Source organism: Nicotiana tabacum, chromosome 16 (genome assembly GCF_000715075.1).
Source record: "Nicotiana tabacum cultivar K326 chromosome 16, ASM71507v2, whole genome shotgun sequence".
Lineage (NCBI taxonomy): Eukaryota > Viridiplantae > Streptophyta > Magnoliopsida > Solanales > Solanaceae > Nicotiana > Nicotiana tabacum.
Genome location: NC_134095.1, coordinates 148410452 through 148429045, shown reverse-complemented (window position 1 = coordinate 148429045; position 18594 = coordinate 148410452). Strand labels below are relative to the sequence as shown.

The window sequence follows — 18594 nt, the reverse complement described above, 5'->3', positions numbered from 1 at the left end:
AATCTATTTTCAGTTGCAAATGCTATAGATGCTGGAAACTATTTGCTATTTGGCCCGCGTGATGTGAAGTTCCTCTAAAATATCAAGGTGTTCAAGGCAGATATCGTTCACTCAGGTAAGAGAGTTAACAATTTACATGTCTTATCTACCTCAAATTCATATATTGAGAATATGAGTAGCAATGACAATATACATCTTCAAAAAATAAATGATTAAGCCTAATCTTCTGGAACTTACTAATCACCAGAAGAGTAAGCCTTTTCTCAGTCATTTACATGGTGGATATGCACAAACCAAAAGGTGACTCAAAGGTTACATTGGATTTGAATAAATGATTTGTAGTAACCTTAGACACAGAAGATATGTACTCATGAATTTCTTACAAATATATATCAAAACATACATTTAGCTTAATATTGTACTGAAGTGACTGAAGCCCAACGATTATTGACTTGTGCTCATCGTCCGTCCAAGCAATCCCTTTGCGACGATCCTGATCCGAGCTTGTAAATTTACCTCCATCATTTCGCTCACCATTTATGGCCGCCGAAATCCCACTCTTCTTGCCTGTTCTTTTATCACTGATATGGCTCACAGAACAATCAGAGAAAGAGTTGTAGCAAGGCAAAGGCACACAACCAGACTCGATTCGGCTAACATCATCGAGTAAGAGTTCATAATGATTCTTAATCTCTTCTAAGGTTTTCACTGGAACATCACCTGCAATTTTCTTCCACCTATCTACAAAATCCTCAGGATAAGCTGCCAAGGCATTCTCAAATACTATATTTTGCTCTCTACTCCAACCTGATTTAGCTTCTGTCATCTAGGCTTCTTGAATTGACTCTCAATTTTACACACTTAAATGAAACAGAAAATGAATCAAACAAGTGCTCGGCAGTCCCATGGAAAAGCTTGAAAATACATCAATATAGAAGTTAGAATTTTATAGGCTAGCTACAACAACTGGGATCTGAGCTACTGCCTCAGATGTATTTCTGGACACATAACATATATTTGGATGGTTGTTCCTCATTGTATCGTATTGTATTGTTATTCCAAAATAATGTTTGTTTTGATCGTTCGGTAAAACTAGGTGTATTGTATTGTATTGTTAAATCCATTGATCCGGAACAATGAAAAGTCCCATTTTTTGAAACAACTGATTCGACGTGGTAGGATTGTTTCCTATTTTTCTTTCCGATTATGTCCTAACTTATTAATCCACAATTCTATTTTAGCCTTTATCTTTTTTTATTCTATTTTAACTCCAAATCTCCAACTTATAACCTACTTTATTTTTTCCCAGCCTAATGTTAAAGGTGTTTGTAGCCTTTTGTTTTATTTTTTTCTCCTAATTTGCTTTTAACTCAATTCTAATTAGCTGTGCTCCTTTGTTTTACCTTATTCTGTCTCGCTCATTTACTCTGCTTTCTTAATGTGTTTTGCCTTCTTCTGTTTTGTTCTTTTAAATTATTTTTATACATAATTTTTGACAAATTTAATATTTAAATGATTGAGTGTATTTTAGTAAACTTATCAGTTACAGTACAGTAGGATACAGTCAAACCAAACAACAAACCATTATTTAACAATAACAATTAATATAATCTATCCAAATGTTGTATTCATAAAACTATGCGGTACAATACGATACAATACAATACAATACATTATAAAACGATGAAGAACAATAATCCAAACAGAGTATTAGCTAACTAGTTGGGGTCAGCTATATGAATCTGACCATTTTTCCCTTTTAAACTCTTCTCAGGCCAATATTATAAATAATAATAAAAGTATATATGCAAGAATTTCTTTGGGGGACTGAACTTTTAGAAACCATGTACTAGACCAATGAGGTCACTTAGAATAAAAACAAAAGGATCCCAAAAATAGCCAAGTACACTAATGAGTCAGCTTTAATAAATATCAGTGGGTACCATAAGGGAAACAGATGCTGATGGATTCAATGGGTGGCTTTATTCATATTCATAATTAAAAAATTGGACACTTCTAAATTGGTGACCCATAAACCAAAAATGCATAAATTGCAGTTTCCTGAGGTTAGTATAAAGAAAATAGACAACTTTAATAAGTTTTAGTGAATACAATTAAATGGAAATTAGGTATGGATTAAGAGAAGTGAAAGGGACTGCAATGAATAAACCAAGAAGAAAGACCCAAAATAGTATTCAGATTGGCCTTATTGATCCCTGCAAATAACCACCAGCTGAAAAATCCCATTTTGATAACAACTGTTTTGCCAGTAAACTGAAGTAAAGCTAACTATTTTACCACCAACAGACAGTAACATCTCAAAGGAGTATAAAAAAATGGTAGCTCTGGACACTAAAGTCCCTCTATGCATGGGTCCGAAGAAGGAACGGACTACAAGCAGAGGGGGCCAGACGAGTTCTGTGGCCTAAAGCCAAACATTACGATGTCACAACCCTAAACCCGAATCCGGTCGTGATGGCGCCTCTCGTAAAGACAAGGCCAGCCGACACACTTCTAATTCATTTTTAAGCAATTAAATAATAGAACTAAGCCTTAATCATAATAATAAATCCCCCCCAAAAAGGTAAATAATATAGTTTGCGGAAAAAGACATAGCCCGACATCGGGATATCACCAGTCATGAGCATCTATAATAATACTACAAGTCTGAAAGAGTATACTCAACTATTATAAAACTAAAACAAAAGGAAATAGGATATAGGGAGAAGCACTGAGCTACGAATCGTCAGGCAGCTACCTAGTGAATCTCCGGAATCTACTGGACAACTCTCAACCCTTGCAAGTAGGACCTGATGCGCCTGAATCTATACATGGGGTGCAGAGAGTAAAGTGAGTACTTCAACTCAGTGAGTAATAATAATAATTGCAGACTGAGTAATAAGAAACCACGTAAAGGCACAACAACAGACTATAAAGAAGCAGTAAAAGCCAGTAAAAGCAATGAAATAGTGAAAAATAAGTAAAGTCACTTCAGTTCAGTTAAAACTTCTTTGGAATGCCTTTTAACAATTTAAGCAAGTAAATGACAAGCAATTAGGAAAGATAAACACATAAAGAACCGCCCCTCGGGCACAATACTATAGAATCAGCCCCTCGGCAACACATGGAACAGTACCAGCCTCTCGGGCTATATCTCACATCACAATGGGTACCCGCGCTCACTAGGGGTGTGCAAACTCCTAGAGGGGCCCCTTACAGCCCAAGCGCAATACCAAGCCATCTTGTGGCATAATCACATAGGCTCTCGGCCTCATATCAACAAGTCACCTCATGGCGTACAAATCTCAGGCCTTGGGCCTCATAATCATACTAGTGTTTCCTCACAACATAGACCCTCGGCCTTACTCAGTCAGAATCTCACAAGCTACTGGGCAACAGTAAAACATGATGCTCAGCCCAAAATATCATTTTAAGTGTTGAAGCAGAGTAAACATGGCTGAGTTATGAAAACAGTAGAATATAACATGACCGAGTTCAAGTATAAAGTCAAAACAATGAGAAAATATCAGTAAAAATCCACTAAGGGTTCAAATAGTTGGCACGAGGCCCAAGTATGACATTCAGCCCAAAACATGATGATAGCAAATAGTTTTCAGTCAAATACGTGATAAAATAATCATTCGGGATGGACTAAGTCACAATCCCCAACAGTGCACGACCCTAAGCTCGTCATCTAGCATGTGCATCACTTTAATACAGCACAACGATATGCAATCCGGGGTTTCATACCCTCAGGACAACATTTACAATCATTACTCACCTCTACACGGTCCAAATCTCTAGCTCGCGATGCCTTTGCCCCTCGAATCGGCCTCTGGATGCTCCAAATCTAACCAAAATTAGTGCAAAACCATCAAAATATGCTAAAGAAATATAGCCCACTCGAAAGAAATCAAATTAAAACACAAATCCCAAAATTGGCCAAACCCGACCCCCGGGCCCACGTCTCGGATTCCGATAAAAATTACATCAATGGACTCCTTATCACTCCCCGAGTCCATTCATACCAAAATCATCAAAATCCAACCACAAACGACCCCTCAAATCCCAAATTCTAGGTCTCCAATTACAAGCACTAGTTCTTCAATATTAGGCTTAATTTCCATGATTAATTAGGTAGAATTCACATTAGAATCAAGTATTAAGTCCATAAATCTTACCTCCAAGTGTTTCCCCTTGAATCATTCTTCAATCCTCTTAAAAAAGCTCAAAAATAGCCCAAAAATGGTGGAAGTTAACCCCAAAATCGCAGACAAGATGACTACTTAAACATTCTGCCCAGGCCTTAATTCCTCCTTCGCGAATGCGGTCAACGCCTCGCGTTCGCGAAGAACACTCTAACTTTGACCCAATTTTCCTCTTACGCGAATGCGAACGCGATGGCTACTCATCTCCACCTTCACGAACGCACTCCCCTTCTCGCGAACGCGATGAACTAATCAACCTCAAACCCAGCTGCCCAACTTCCTCTACGCGAATGCGGTACAACCTCGCGAACGCGATGCATAATCTCCCAGCCCTTCGCGAACGCGGATCCTTCCTCACAAACGCGAAGGCTAAATCCTCAGCCTCGCCTGCTAACCCTTCGCGAACGCGAGGGCCTACTCGCGAACACGAAGGTCAATTCTCTGCAACACTGAACAACAGTTTTCTGCAACTCTCAATATCTAGAAATGATCTGATTGACCACTCCAAACTCACCTGAGGCCCCCGGGACCTCAACAAAATTCCAACATATCCCATAACATCATTCAAACTTGTTCAAATCTTCGGAACGCTCAAAACAACATAAAAACACCAAATTATCATTGGATTCACGCCTAAGAATTCAAAAATTTTCTAAATTACACTTTTGATTAAAACCCTAACCAAACCACGTACGAATGACTTGAAATTTTGCGCACACATTCCAAATGACACAACAGAACTACTGCAACTCTCGGAATTCCATTCCGACCCATATATCAAAATTTTACCTATCAACCGGAAAACGCCAAAAATCCAATTTCGCCAATTCAAGCCTAAATCCACTCCGGACCTCTAAAATACATGCCAATCACGCTCCTAAGTCCCAAATCACCTCCTGAAGCTATCCGAACCATCAAAACTCACATCTGATCCCTATAATACATAAGTCAACATCCGGTTGACCTTTCCCACTAAAGCTTCCTCAAAAGAGACTAAGTGTCTCAAACCTTACCAAATCCTTTCTGAACCCGAGCCAACCAACCTGATCACACATAGAAATGATAAACAAAGAAATAAGAAGCAGAAATGGAGGAAATGGAGCGGTAACTCATGAGACGACTGGCCGGGTCATCACATCCTCCCTCTCTTAAACAAACGTCCGTCCTCGAACGAGTCAAGAAACATACCTGAAGCCTCAAACAGGTGAGGATATCTGCTCCGCATCTCCCGCTCGGTCTCCTAGGTAGCCTCCTCTACGGGCCGACCTCTCCACTGCACTTTCACTTAGGCTATATTCTTTGATCTCAACTTTTGAACTTGACGACCCAAAATAGCTACTGGCTCCACATCATAAGTCAAGTCACCATCCAACTGAACCATGCTGAAATCCAGAACATGAGACGAATACCCAATATACTTCCGGAGCATAAAAACATGAAATACTGGGCACACTCGACAAGTTGGGTGGCAAAGCAAGCTCATAAGCCACCTCCCCAATCCTCCGAAGCACCTCAAAAGGCCCAATGAATCGAGGACTCAATTTACCTTTCTTCCCAAACCTCATAATACCATTCATGGGCGAAACCTTCAACAAAACCTTCACACCAACCATGTAGGACACATCCCAAACCTTCATATCAGCATAACTCTTTTGTCTCGATTGTACTGTATGAAGCCTCTCCTGAATTACCTTCACCTTTTCTAAAGCATGCTGCACCAAGTCTGTCTCCAATAGCCTAGCCTCACCCGGCTCAAACTAACCAACTAGATATCTACACCGCCTTCCATACAAAGCCTCATATGGAGCCATCTGAATACTCGACCGGTAGCTGTTATTATAAGAAAACTCTGCAAGCTGTAGAAATTGATCCCATGACCCTCCAAAATTAATGACCTAAGCACGCAACATGTCCTCTAGTATCTGAATAGTGCGCTCGGATTGCCCGTCTGTCTAAGGGTGAAAAGTTGTGCTCAACTTAACCTGAGTACCCAACTCCCGCTGCACATACCTCCAAAACTGCTAAGTGAAATGATTTCCCCTAACTGAAATGATGGAAACTGGGACACCACGCAAACAAACAATCTCCCGAATATAGATTTCTGCCAACCGCTTTGAAGAATAGGTGGTACATATATGAATGAAGTGTGCAGACTTGGTCAGCCGATCCACAATCACCCAAATAACATTGAACTTCCTCAAAGTCCATGGGAGACCAATTACAAAGTCCATAGTGATCCGCTCTCACTTCCACTCCGGAATATCCATCTGCTGAAGCAAGCCACCCAGTCTCTGATGCTCATATTTCACCTGCTGACAATTGAGACACCGAGTTACAAATCCCACAATGTCTTTCTTCATTCTCCTCCACCAATAATGCTATCTCAGATCCTGATACATCTTTGCGGCACCCGAATAAATGGAATAACGCGAGCTATGGGCCTCCTCTAGAATCATCTCCCGAAGCCCATCCACATTGGGCACACAAATCCGGCCCTGCATTCTCAACACCCCATTATCACCAATAGTTACATCTCTGGCATCATCGTGCTAAACTCTGTCCTTAAGGACAAGAAAATAAGGATCATCATACTGGCGCTCTCTGATTAGATCATATAAGGAAGACCGAGAAACCATGCAAGCCAATACCCGACTGGGCTCTGAAATATCTAACCTCACGAACCGATTGGCCAAGGCCTGAACATCAACTACAAGAGTTCTCTCCCCAATTGGAATATATGCCAAACTCCCCATACACAACGCCTTTCGTCTCAAAGCATCGGCAACCACATATGCCTTCTCTGGATGGTACTATATAGTGATATCATAATCCTTTAGCAACTCTAACCACCTCCGTTGTCTTAAATTGAGATCCTTCTGCTTGAACAAGTGCTGGAGGCTACGATGATTAGTGAACACCTTATGAGCATGTGATTTTTTTCCTATATGAATTACTCCCACAAATTCAAAATAAAATAATTTCTTCATTGTTTGCAATATTGTGGATTATTGTGGCATTTTTCTGTCAAAGTGTTTGCATTTGTCTGTGCATATTTACTTTATTTAGTTAAAAAAAATATGTTCCATATGTTTTTAGGATTTAACTTTGCATTTTTAAGAATTAATTAGTAATTAGTTGTTTTATAAAATGGGAAAATTACAAAAAATAGTTTAATTTGCACTTTTAATCTTAATTTTGATTTTTGAGTAGTTTTCTTTTAATTTGGTTTTGTTTTTAAATGTGACAGTTATTATTTAGGTTAATTGGTGTTTTTGATAGTTTAGGTTTTAGGATTCAATTTAGATTTTAATTTAATTTTGAAAAAAAGAAGAAGAAAAAGAATTGTTGGAAAAATTTATTTGAAATTGGAAAAGACGAAAGGCAAAGAATAAGAGGTCAGTTGGGCCATGTTTAATTAAAAAATTCTCAGGCCCAAATCCTTTCCTCTCTGAAAACCGCTCCAGTTCGGCCATAACCCGGTCCAGCCCCACCCCAACCTAAACGACGTAGTTTGGTGATTGTCAATCCTGGCCGTTCATCTCCATGTATCCAACGGTTAGGAACTAAAGACCCAATTCCCTTATATCTGTCCGAAAATCTCAGAGACGGGTCAGCTTCCCCGTCTCCCATCTCTCTTATATCTCTCAACCCTAATCAGCCCTAGGTTCCGCCATTTTCACAAAGCAAAAGAGCTCCATTCTCCACCAAAATCCGGCTCTACAACCCTCCTTCACACCTGACCCTTAATCTCTCACCATAATTCTTCAAATCATCACCAAACGGAGCCAAGTCTGGATTTGAAAGGGGAGAAGAGGAAACAAATTTTCTAGTTTTGACAAAAGGTTTGGAGTCGAAACTGGTCTTGCTCATCCGTTCTTGACAAGAACGCATGATTGAGACTAATTTCGGCTCAAAATTGAGAAGTCCGAAGTCTTTCAAATTACGTTCATTCGCATATGTTGTTAGGTACCCTCGTTCTTCTCCTTTTCTCCGTTCTTTTGTTCTTCATTCCATCTTCTTCCGTTCATCTTTTCTGTTCCTTGTTATTGTTCATTTGTTGAAGCAATTTCTGTTGGCATGATTAAAGTAAGAGCATGTTAGTTGCATTTATTTAATTCTCATGTTTAGTGTTAGGTAGTTCTTTTTCTTTTTTTGTTGTTTCTGATTTCAGTTCGAAACTAGGTGGGTTTATTGTGAATTACTGAATTGGGTTGGGTTCCTATTAAAATTGAAAGCCCAAAGAGAAGGGACATCAGTCCGGGTTGCAAGCCTAGGTTTGGGGCTGAATCTTGGATCAACTTGACCCATATGGTATGCCGCAGTAAAAACAAGGGAATTGGAGGGTAATTTGGGTATTCTAGGTGAAGAATCTTTTGTTAAATAACTAGGAAGCTTCCTAGAAGCTGGGGTGGGAGTTGTTGTGATAATCTGATAATTACATTAAGGGTAGTTCACCAAAAAGGAAAATTAGCTATGGATTAAGTAGCAAAAAATAAAATTGAGAAAGGATTGAAGGTGAAAAACTGAACATTTCTAGGCTGCCCTACTTCCCTTGCCTATAAAGGCACATTTTCTTTCCTTTCAAGGCAGAAATAGAGGATTGGAGAGATAAAAAGTCTAACAAATACAAACGGCTGAGCGCTTGTACTGTTCCATTGCATTTTTTTCAGTAGTCTTTGATTTGTTCATTTTCTGAGATAATTTTGATTCAGTTGATATGGAAATGGTTTGAATTTGGATTTTAAAAAGCTTGGTTTGAAGTTGCTGTAGTCCCAGCTCGATTGGGGTTACTTTTTGTTACTGTTTCATCATAAATTTCTGGTTTGAACTAGTTTGCTGAAGCTGTTGTTCTGTTGCTGTTACTATTTCTTAACCTCTTTCCTTTTAATCTCCAAGCACAAATTCTGAATCCCCCATGATGTAGATTTCAATTTGAAGATGGAATAAAGGCAGTGCTGATCTTTCATGATGTTTATGTGTTTAGTCATTTGATTCGTAATGTAGTTTAGTTGGTCTTTGTTTGATTAGCTAAGTTTTCATGTTGTAATTAAATTTTGGACTATTGGAATGTTGCATTAAGGGCTTCGAGTAGGTTAAAATGTAGTGAGGTTGTTTCATCCTTGGATAAAGATGAGTAATCGTTGTTTTGGGTGTTAATCTCATGTTTGAATGGGGGTTAAAAATGCTAAGGGTAATAGGGATATTGCTGATGTATTGTCAAATAGCATGTGAGTGATTTTAGTTTAGAAATGGTGTAGAAGTTTGAAATGTTTAATCTATTGGCTTGAATGTGGAAATTCAGAAATGAGCATGTTTATTTTAGTCTTACAAGTTTCAGTAATAGCTAATTCATAGTAGTTCATGGATTAGCACATGAATGTGTTGGAACTAAGAAATGGCTTGGAACAATTGTTTGTTTAATTATAATCAATGTTTCAATGTCTAGTAATTGTTAGTTCGGATTTTGGGGGTTTTTCAATATCGAATTCTTGGATATGTGATGTTTGGAATTTCTTGTCACTCTATATTTCAAATCTAAATTGCTTACTGCTAGTACCCGGGCTCGAAATGAGACCCATTCGAGCTTCGACTTGAGCATGCCTCATGAGATCTGGGCTCTCCGCTTGGGCTCAAACAAACTTTGTTGCAGGGCCCAGCTTTTTGTGCCATGGTGATTCCACTACGTCATTGGACCTCACTTAGTCATACTTTTAAACTCCCGGTTAATTTCAACTTTGGTTTCATTGATTTTTTTTTTAGCAAAGTCTTTGTAGTCATTTGGGTTGCGCCGTGTTAATTAGTAAAACCAATCATGGCCCTTTCGAGCTTAATTAAATTTTATTTTTAGATAAATGGAGGTGAGCCATTTAAATAACATAAATAGTTGTGGCCCTCCAAAGGTAATTTGAATTCTTTCTTTTGTTTAAAAATTAGAATTGGGGTGCGCCATGCCAAACAATTTGACAATTGCATAGCCCTCGTTTAATTAATCTTGTTTTGATCCTTAGAAATCGAGGCGTACCATTTAGCGAATCTTCATGGCTCTCACAAAGTTGCAAACACGTAGTCACTTTAGGCGCGTTATTTTAAAAATTACTTTCCTAAACTCGGGTGCGCATTTATGTGACCCAAATCAAAATATCAACAATGTTATATAGAATGTGTTATGGACCATGGGTGCATTTATGTGACGTGGTTCAATACATATTTTAAATAACGTTGCAAATCTTTCTTTAAAAAATAATCAAAAGTGGTTAAGGTTAAAAATGCACATAGGTTTAAAAATTGTAATAAAATTAGATAATAGGCCAATAATAATAGTTGAGCGACCGTGCTAGAACCACGAAACTCGGGAGTGCCTAACACCTTCTCCCGGGTTAACAGAATTCCTTACCCGGATTTCTGGTTCGCGGACTGTAATACAGAGTCAATCTTTTCCTCGATTCAGGATTTAAACTAGTGACTTGGGACACCCTAAATATCCCAAGTGGCGACTCTGAATCTTTTAATAAATAATCCTATTTCGATTGTCACTTAAATTGGAAAAACTCCCTTATACCCTTCCGGGTGTAGTAAAAAGGAGGTGTGACAACTCTGGCGACTCTGCTGGGGAATGAACCCAGAATCTCTGGTTCACGGTTCAAGAATTCGAGATTGGAATAATTGTTATAATTGGATTTGTTTATTATCTTATTTTTACGTGTTTGGGCCTAATGTGCTAAGTGTTGCTTTTTACCGCTTTGATATTATGTGAACTGTATATAAACTGCTACGAAACCCTTCTCTTCTCATCTTCGGGGATGTGCTCGTTGGTCGAGATTCCCTATTCTGTTAGTGTCATACCTTGAAATAAGAAAGAGGCTCGGACAAGTTACTAAGCCCAATGGCCTTTTGGTTCCCGGTACGTAGCCCCTCCTCGGCTCGAGTTGTCCACTCGGGTACACAAGTCTAGAACAAATACCCAGGTTTTGAGCCTAGAATAACTCAGCCTCATGCCGAATCCCTAGTAGGAACGTTTGTTTGCATCATGTGCATTTGACTTTGGGGACTCAACACAGGGGTTGGGTCCGTCTAGGACAGGTATGCCCAAAAAATAAAAGACCATCATGATGCATCCTATGTGCTACATGTTGCAATGTTCAAAGGGTAAAAGGGTCATTTGGCGAACCAATGATAGTTGAGGAAAAATGAAAAAGGAAAAAAAAGAGAGGGTGAAGTGTGAAAATAAAGCAAGTAGGGCCCAGTTATGTTTTTTGTCATATTTTTGTTAAGAAAAAGACAAGAAAAAAAACAAAAACATTAAAAATTCAAAAGAAATTGCACTTTTTCATCATTTTCGAAAATCAAAAATAAAAAAAGGAAAAAGAAAATTCAAAAGATTTTGCATGTTTCATCATTTTCAAGGAATAGACAAAAAATATATTTTCTCTAAATTAGTTGTTTTTGTTTTAATTCTCGCCCGTATCCAATTTGCCCGAACTACGCATACCTGATTCTCGTCTTTCGGGGCGTGATACGTAGGCAACCCACATATGGTCCGATCTTGCTAGTAAATCTTAGGTTCTTGGCTTTGTGGGGTCCTAGTCGAATTTTGCACTTCTAGCTACCTTTTGGCCAAATAAGCTATTTTGCAAAAATAGCCTCAATCATGTCTTGCATGTGTCTAGTAGGGAATGTTATTGTCTCACATAGTGTTGGTTTAAGTTTTCTCATACAGGTGTGGATCTACTTACCGGAGTTTGAGCATGACAGATACCCCAGGATCACTACATTCAGGAGCTGCCTGAGGAGCTTTTTATGTTTTAGAGTCTATTGTTCATGTTTTACTCTCTAGTCCTGTATAGTAGTATTCAGTCATTTAGTTGATTTTTGAGTTTGTCATAGTCTAGTTAAGTTTGTCAGTATTTTGTTATTATTTTCTTTTTCGTATTTGAAAAATGTATTATGAATCAAAATAAAAAAAAAAATATTTTGCATTTTTATATTTCCGTTAGAATTTTCTTTAGAAATACTATTCCTAGAAATTAAAAAAACAAATCAGTTGAGGTGGCTTTTTTTTAGGCAATTAATACCTAGAACTTAAAATAAATTTATTTTTATATTTCCTTTAGTATATTAGGACCAAAAATTCAAAAAAAAGAAGAAGAATTGTCTTTTAGTACCTTGTTAAAAAAGAAGAAGTTTTCTTTAAGGTATTTATTTCAAAAAATCCAAAAAGATTTTCTTTGGGGAATTAATGAAAAAAAAGTTATTTTCATTAGAACTTTAGGATATTGTATATAGAAGAAAAAAAAAAGAACATACTTCATCTTTTGTTTAAAGTTTCTTCCTTTAGGCAATCAATTTGGAATCCAAAAAAATTTTGTTTTATTTTTTTCATTGTTTGTTTCGAAATCTTGCGTCAGGATATCAAATGAAAATTCAAAATATTTTTCTTTGGTTTAGCCTTTAGATTTCCTTCTTAAAAAAGAAAACAAAATAAAAAAAAATATTTTTCTCTTGTAGGGTTTTTCCTTAATAATTTTCCATAGAGTATTTGTTTCAAAAAGGAAAAAAATTATTTGCTCGTTAAGCTTGAGTTTAGAATAGGTTATAGAACATCAAGTCTAGAAAATTTTAAAAAAACGGGTTTTGCTTCTTTTATTTCTCTTTTCTCATCAGAGTAGTCATTAAGGTAAAAAAGAAAAAAAGAGAACGATATTTTGTTTGCTTTATTCTCGATCTTCCAGAACTATACAAAGATATGATTCATGCGGCGTGATAGGTAGGCAACCTACATAGGGTTCGATCGAATCATTTTTTATTATTATTTATTAAAAGAAAAAAAGAAGAAAAAAAGAAGAAAAAAAAATAGAGAGAAAAAAAGGAAAAAAGAGAGGAGAAATCATGGGATGTGAGAAATGAGAGGGAAAAAAGTGATAATTAGAAGGAAAAAGAGGAAGGAAAATGGGCAAGCAAGTGCTGGAAAAGCAAAGAAAAGAGAGGTTGAAATGAACAAATTGGGATGATGCCAACTGACCTTTGTACCCTCGAAGTCATTTTAGAACCGATAATTGTGGCTAGGTGCATTGTACATAAAGTGAGATTATTTTATGTTAAAATACCCTAACGCTAATGTGATGGCTTCATTTTGTTATATTCATAGCAGAAAGGTGGTTGGTTTGTGGTTCTTGAAGTAGTAACTCCTCTCCACAACATAAAGTCAAAAGGCAATGGCAAACAATAACAGAACCGAGTTGGTTGATATCGGGGCCCGGAAGCAGTTGGTTGAACAGGATACTAGTTTGACTGACGAGGTAAAGATGTTAAGACAACACATGTCGGACATGTATAAGGCTTGGATGACTGGGAAGGCACCACCCTCGCCACCACCTATATTCCTAGATGCCGCCCTTACCCAAGCTCCGAACACAATGCCAGATGATCCTCCATACTCTCCAGATCCACTCGCATATCTCCAAGCTCATGATGCCCAATATTACCCCTCATAGGTTTCCCACAAGGTTCCCTACTCATACAAACAAGGCCCACGGGATGAGCCTCATGTTGAAAATGAAAGGTTCACAAGAAGAGAAGGGAAAGATGAGATACCCAGGAGGCTGAAAGGTATAGAACAATCCTTAAAGAACAAGCAAGGAAGGGGAGACCAGGGTAGCACGGTTTACAAAGAACTGTATGTGTCCCCTGGTGGTCGCCTGCCCACGGGGTTCAAAGTGCCAAAATTTAACTTGTATGATAGGTGTGGAGATCTGGTAGCCCACCTGAGGGTTTACTGTAGTGAAATGCGAATTGTTGGAGAGAAAGATGACTTGATGATGGTATATTTCAATGAGAGCCTGACTGGGGCAGCTCTGGACTGGAATACTTGTCAAGATGTTGGTAAGTGGCCTACATTGGGTGACATGGCTGAAGATTTTGTTCGATAGTTTCAATACAAATCAGGTGTTACCCCAGACCGCTCCTTCCTATCTAAAATGGAAAAAAAGCTGGAAGAAAGCTGTAGGGAGTTTGGGCTCAGATGGAGGGAGCAAGCTGCTCGAGCCAATACCCCGATTGGTGAAGAAGAAATGGTTGAGCTTTTCCTACAAGCCCAGGGGCCCACCTACTTCAGTTATTTGATCCCGGCCTTGAGAAAGCCTTTCAATGATATGTTAAAAATGGGGGAGCCAGTAGAAGAGGGAATCAAGTCAGGCAAAATCATGAGTTGTTCGAAAGACATTCAGAACATCCCAGTAAGCGTGGGTAGAAGAAAGAGAAACAGAAAAGATGATCCGATGGGCCTTCCTGCTTAACACTTCCAGTAGCGACATTGTCCCTGTGGATATCCTTGTGCACTAGATGACCCTCCCCAATACTACTTCTCTCCACAGAATTCCCAAAGTCATACATCACTTTCCCAGTACCCAGCTCCACAAAATGTCTAACTACCCCCATGAGCCTACAGAAAACCTCATGGATCAGGTTTCCGACCCAATCAAGCATTTAAGAACGAGAGGTTATGGAAGAAGAAAACCTTCACTCCATTGGGAGAGTCATATGCCAGTCTGTTCCAGAGGCTAAGGAAATTGGACATGTTGAAGCCGACCCAGATAAAAATGCCAAACTCTCTTCCAAAGAAGTTTGATTTTTCTCAAAGGTACGCCTATTGCTCAGATGCCCCAGGGCATGACATAGAGAAGTGTTGGAATCCGAAGAATGCGATTCAGAAGCTTATTGATACAGGCAACATTATCGTGCAAAGTCCAGATGCAACAAACACTAGTTAAAGTCCATCACCTGTGCATAATGAGACGCATATGATGGGTATGACTTATTTTGAAAAGGAATGTGAGAATTATTTTGGGAGCCTCGGAGGCCCACGTGTTACTAAGCTTTCAGCACTATCATAGGTTGATCTTAAGAACGAACCGACAAAAGGAACCCAAAACCAACCTGTTAAGAACAATGTGATTGTTGATGCAGAATTTAGTGGCTAAGATACCGTGCTTGGTAATTGGAAAGACACTCCATTTCTTGGTCAGCTGGAGAGGAGTTTTGGTGGCTTAGTTTGTTGTCATTTCTGTTGTCCAGGTTATTTCAGGGTTGTAATCCAAATATTGTCTTTTGACTCAAACCCTTCTATCCTTTTATTTTGTCTAGTTCCTTTAGTCATAGTATCTCATTTAGTGTTATCTAGGTTTGTTCTAAGGGTTGTACCCCCGTTTATTGTACTTGTTTCGTTGTCCAAACTCTTTCACCGTTTGTCTAATGCTATTCTCTGTTTTCTGCTATTTCTAGTCATTTCTGTTTAGTTCTCTTCTCCTCTTATAGTTCTTTTCATGCTGGTTCTAGTGACATGACATGTACGCATGATCCCCAGCCTGATCTTTAAAAGTCAGTTTAGCCAGGAAATAATGAAACAATTTTGGAGATGATAGGGACATTTGAGGGAAATAAGTAAAGACATTTTTAGAACACTTCAAGCCCAAATGTGTGAAACTGGGCAGATAAAACATAAAGAAACCTTGTTAAAATGCATCACGCGCATCAGGTTTAAGCTAAAGGAAAGTTTGCCCAAATTGACAGGGGGCCGTTCGTGGTAATGAGAGTGAGGGTGTTGTCCCATGGTGCTTTGTAGTTAACAGATGTAGAAGGCGAATGTATGGTTATCAAGTCTAGTACAATCAAAAGATGTTACAAATATTTTCCTTGGTTTGTTTAATTGTGTAGTCTGCATTTGGCACATTTTGGAGATTGGAATGACGAAGGCATTTTGTTCTGCTGTCTAAACACTTTATCCTTCGTTACTCCTTCGTGCCTTATTTATTTTCTTCCATACCGCTCTTTCGGAATCAGTGGCAAAATTCAAAAACGCGAGAGTAAAAGATAAGTAAAAGAAAAGAAGGAAAAAGAGAAAAGAAAAGAATGAAAGAGAAAAAAGAGGAAAAAGGAAGAAGAAAAGAAAAAAAAGAAGAAAGAAAAAAGAAAAAGAAAAAGAAAAAGAAAAAGAAAAAGAAAAAGAAAAAGAAAACAAAACAACAAAAAGAGAAAAGGAAGAAAGGAGGAAAAAGAAGAGAAAGAGGAAGAAAAAGAAAAGAAAGATCACAACAACAAAGTAATTCCTATGACATGAACTACGTCCGACCTAATTCCTTTTAAGGATACGTAGACAGCCTCACTGTTCGGTCCCATCAAAATAAAAATTCAAAAGTCCCCAAGCAAAGAAACTGGGGCAGAAGTTGCGGTTGTTGTAAGAAATCTGATTCCAAAAAGGTGTAATTTTGAACCTGCTTGAATTGTTTTGAGCCTTTGATACCTTTTATTTCTAACCCCATCTAAAAGCCCGCATTACGGTCCAAAGAAAGACCTTTTGATCAGTCTTCGAGAGAGGTCAAGTCGAGCAACTAGAGGTGATTCATGTTAGGGGCAACACTCTGGTCCAAGCAGGAAAAAAATAAAAATGAGAGTTTTATTGGTGAAAACCCTCACGGGCACTATAAGGCGACGAGAGCTGAGAGGAATACAAAAATGAGAGAGTCTTATTGGTGAAAACCTTCATGGGCACCTTGAGGATACTGTAAGTTGAGAGAAAGAACAAAATGAGAGAGGCTTGATGGTGAAAACACTTCGGACACTACAAGTCGAATAAGGATTGTGAATTAGATTGGATAATTGGAGTATTGAAGCCCAGTTTCACGGTTCAGGGGTATAACAGGAGTTGAACATCAGACTTTCTTGACAGAATTGGCCACAGGTGTATGTCATGGTCATTAGAGTTGGTATCCACATCTGATAAGTTTCTACTTTGTAGTTTTCTTGTTAGGAATCATCTCTTTCCATTGTCCTTTACACTGTTCCTTTTGTCTTGTTTACTTCCTCTTTTTGAGTCAGTTTGGTCATAACAAGTGAGAAATGATTTCAAAATTTGCCACCAGCTTTTCAATTGCACAAAACGGGGTCTGGCTAACACATCAAAATGTCATAAGTCAGGAAAAAACAACAAGCACATTGAGCTGGTAATAATCAACATGCTTTGGAATCCTTGTGAAATAAAAAGGTTTGGTACATATCAATTCATGAACAATGCAACAAGATAGAGGGTGTTAGGTGAACAGATCAAAGGTATTTTCGGTGAAACAGAAAGGTTTGGTACATATCAATTCATGAATAATGCAACAAGATGGAGGGTGTTTGGTGAACGGATCAGGGGTATTTTCTGTGGTAGGATTGACCAGTGACAAGCAGGGTTTTCAAGTGGAAATCAAAGTTATCATGGAAAGTGAAGGAACAATAGACCTCGAGGACAAGGCAGTGATTTAAATCAGGAAAGAACAACATGCGCACTGAGTTGGTAACAATCAATATGCTTTGGAGTTCATGTGAAACACAAAGGTTTGGTAAATGTTGGTATGAGCGATATAGCAGATAGAGGGTATTGGGTATGAATGGAGAAGAGGTATTTTCAGTGATAAAGATGACAGAGAAAAGTGGTTAGCTAATAAATAAGCAAGGTCTTCGAGTGGAAATCAGTGATCATGGGAAGTGAAGGAGCAATCACCCTCAAAGTCATGGCCATAAACCAACCACCATATTTTTAAAACTGACAAGATTTTTCTTTGATTTAAAACAGGGGCAGAAAATTTTGTTTGTTTTGGAGAAACCCTCCATAAGGAAAGGCAGGTACCAAACAGGTTTGACCGTAAATTTTCAGGACCCTCCTGGAAAATGGGACCTAGTTTAAAAATTGAAACAATCATAAGTAGCAAAATCTAGCATAAATGTACCCCAAGGACTATAAGTTGGTTTCAAAGTTTGCATGTTTAAGATAAGATTTAATTAAGAGTTGTCAGGACCCTCCTTAATAATGGGACCTAGCTTTAAAATTTCCATTGGATAAGAAAATTTAGCGTAAGTTTTGGTGTAGGGTATTATAATTTAATCTTAAACTAGTCACTCTTAAGATAAAACTTGACTTTTGATTTTCAGCACCCTCCTGGATAATGGGATGTAGCTTTAATACTTTCTTAGATAACGAAATGTAGCGAAAGTAATACCTTTAGAAGATATAACCTAGATTTAAAATTGTCGTTTAATTAAGAGATGCCAGGACCCTCCTGGATAATGGGGTGTAGTTTTAAGATCGGCTTAGATAACAAGATGTAGCGAAAGTAATACCTTTAGGAGATAATTTAGATTTAAAACTGTCGTTTAACTAGGAGCTGCCAGGACCCTCCTGGATAACGGGATCTAGCTTTCAAATTCTTAGTAATATTAGTAATATGATGCAGTTTAACACTCACATATGTTCCCAACTACCAAACTGGGGCAGAATTTTTTTTTGTTTTGTCTATTTTTTGAAATCAGGTACCCGCTTGGAGAACAGGGAGAAGCAATTCAAGTTCATCAA

At 38.2% G+C, this 18594-nt stretch overlaps 1 protein-coding gene across 1 annotated transcript; it reads right to left on the bottom strand.

Annotated features, from left to right (window-relative positions):
• Positions 1 to 379: 379 nt before the first annotated feature.
• On the bottom strand, positions 380 to 826 carry LOC107802381 (transcription factor SRM1-like). Its single transcript, XM_016625866.1, has one exon. It carries the CDS (start codon positions 824 to 826, stop codon positions 380 to 382), a length of 447 nt encoding a protein of 148 aa, XP_016481352.1.
• Positions 827 to 18594: the final 17768 nt, after the last annotated feature.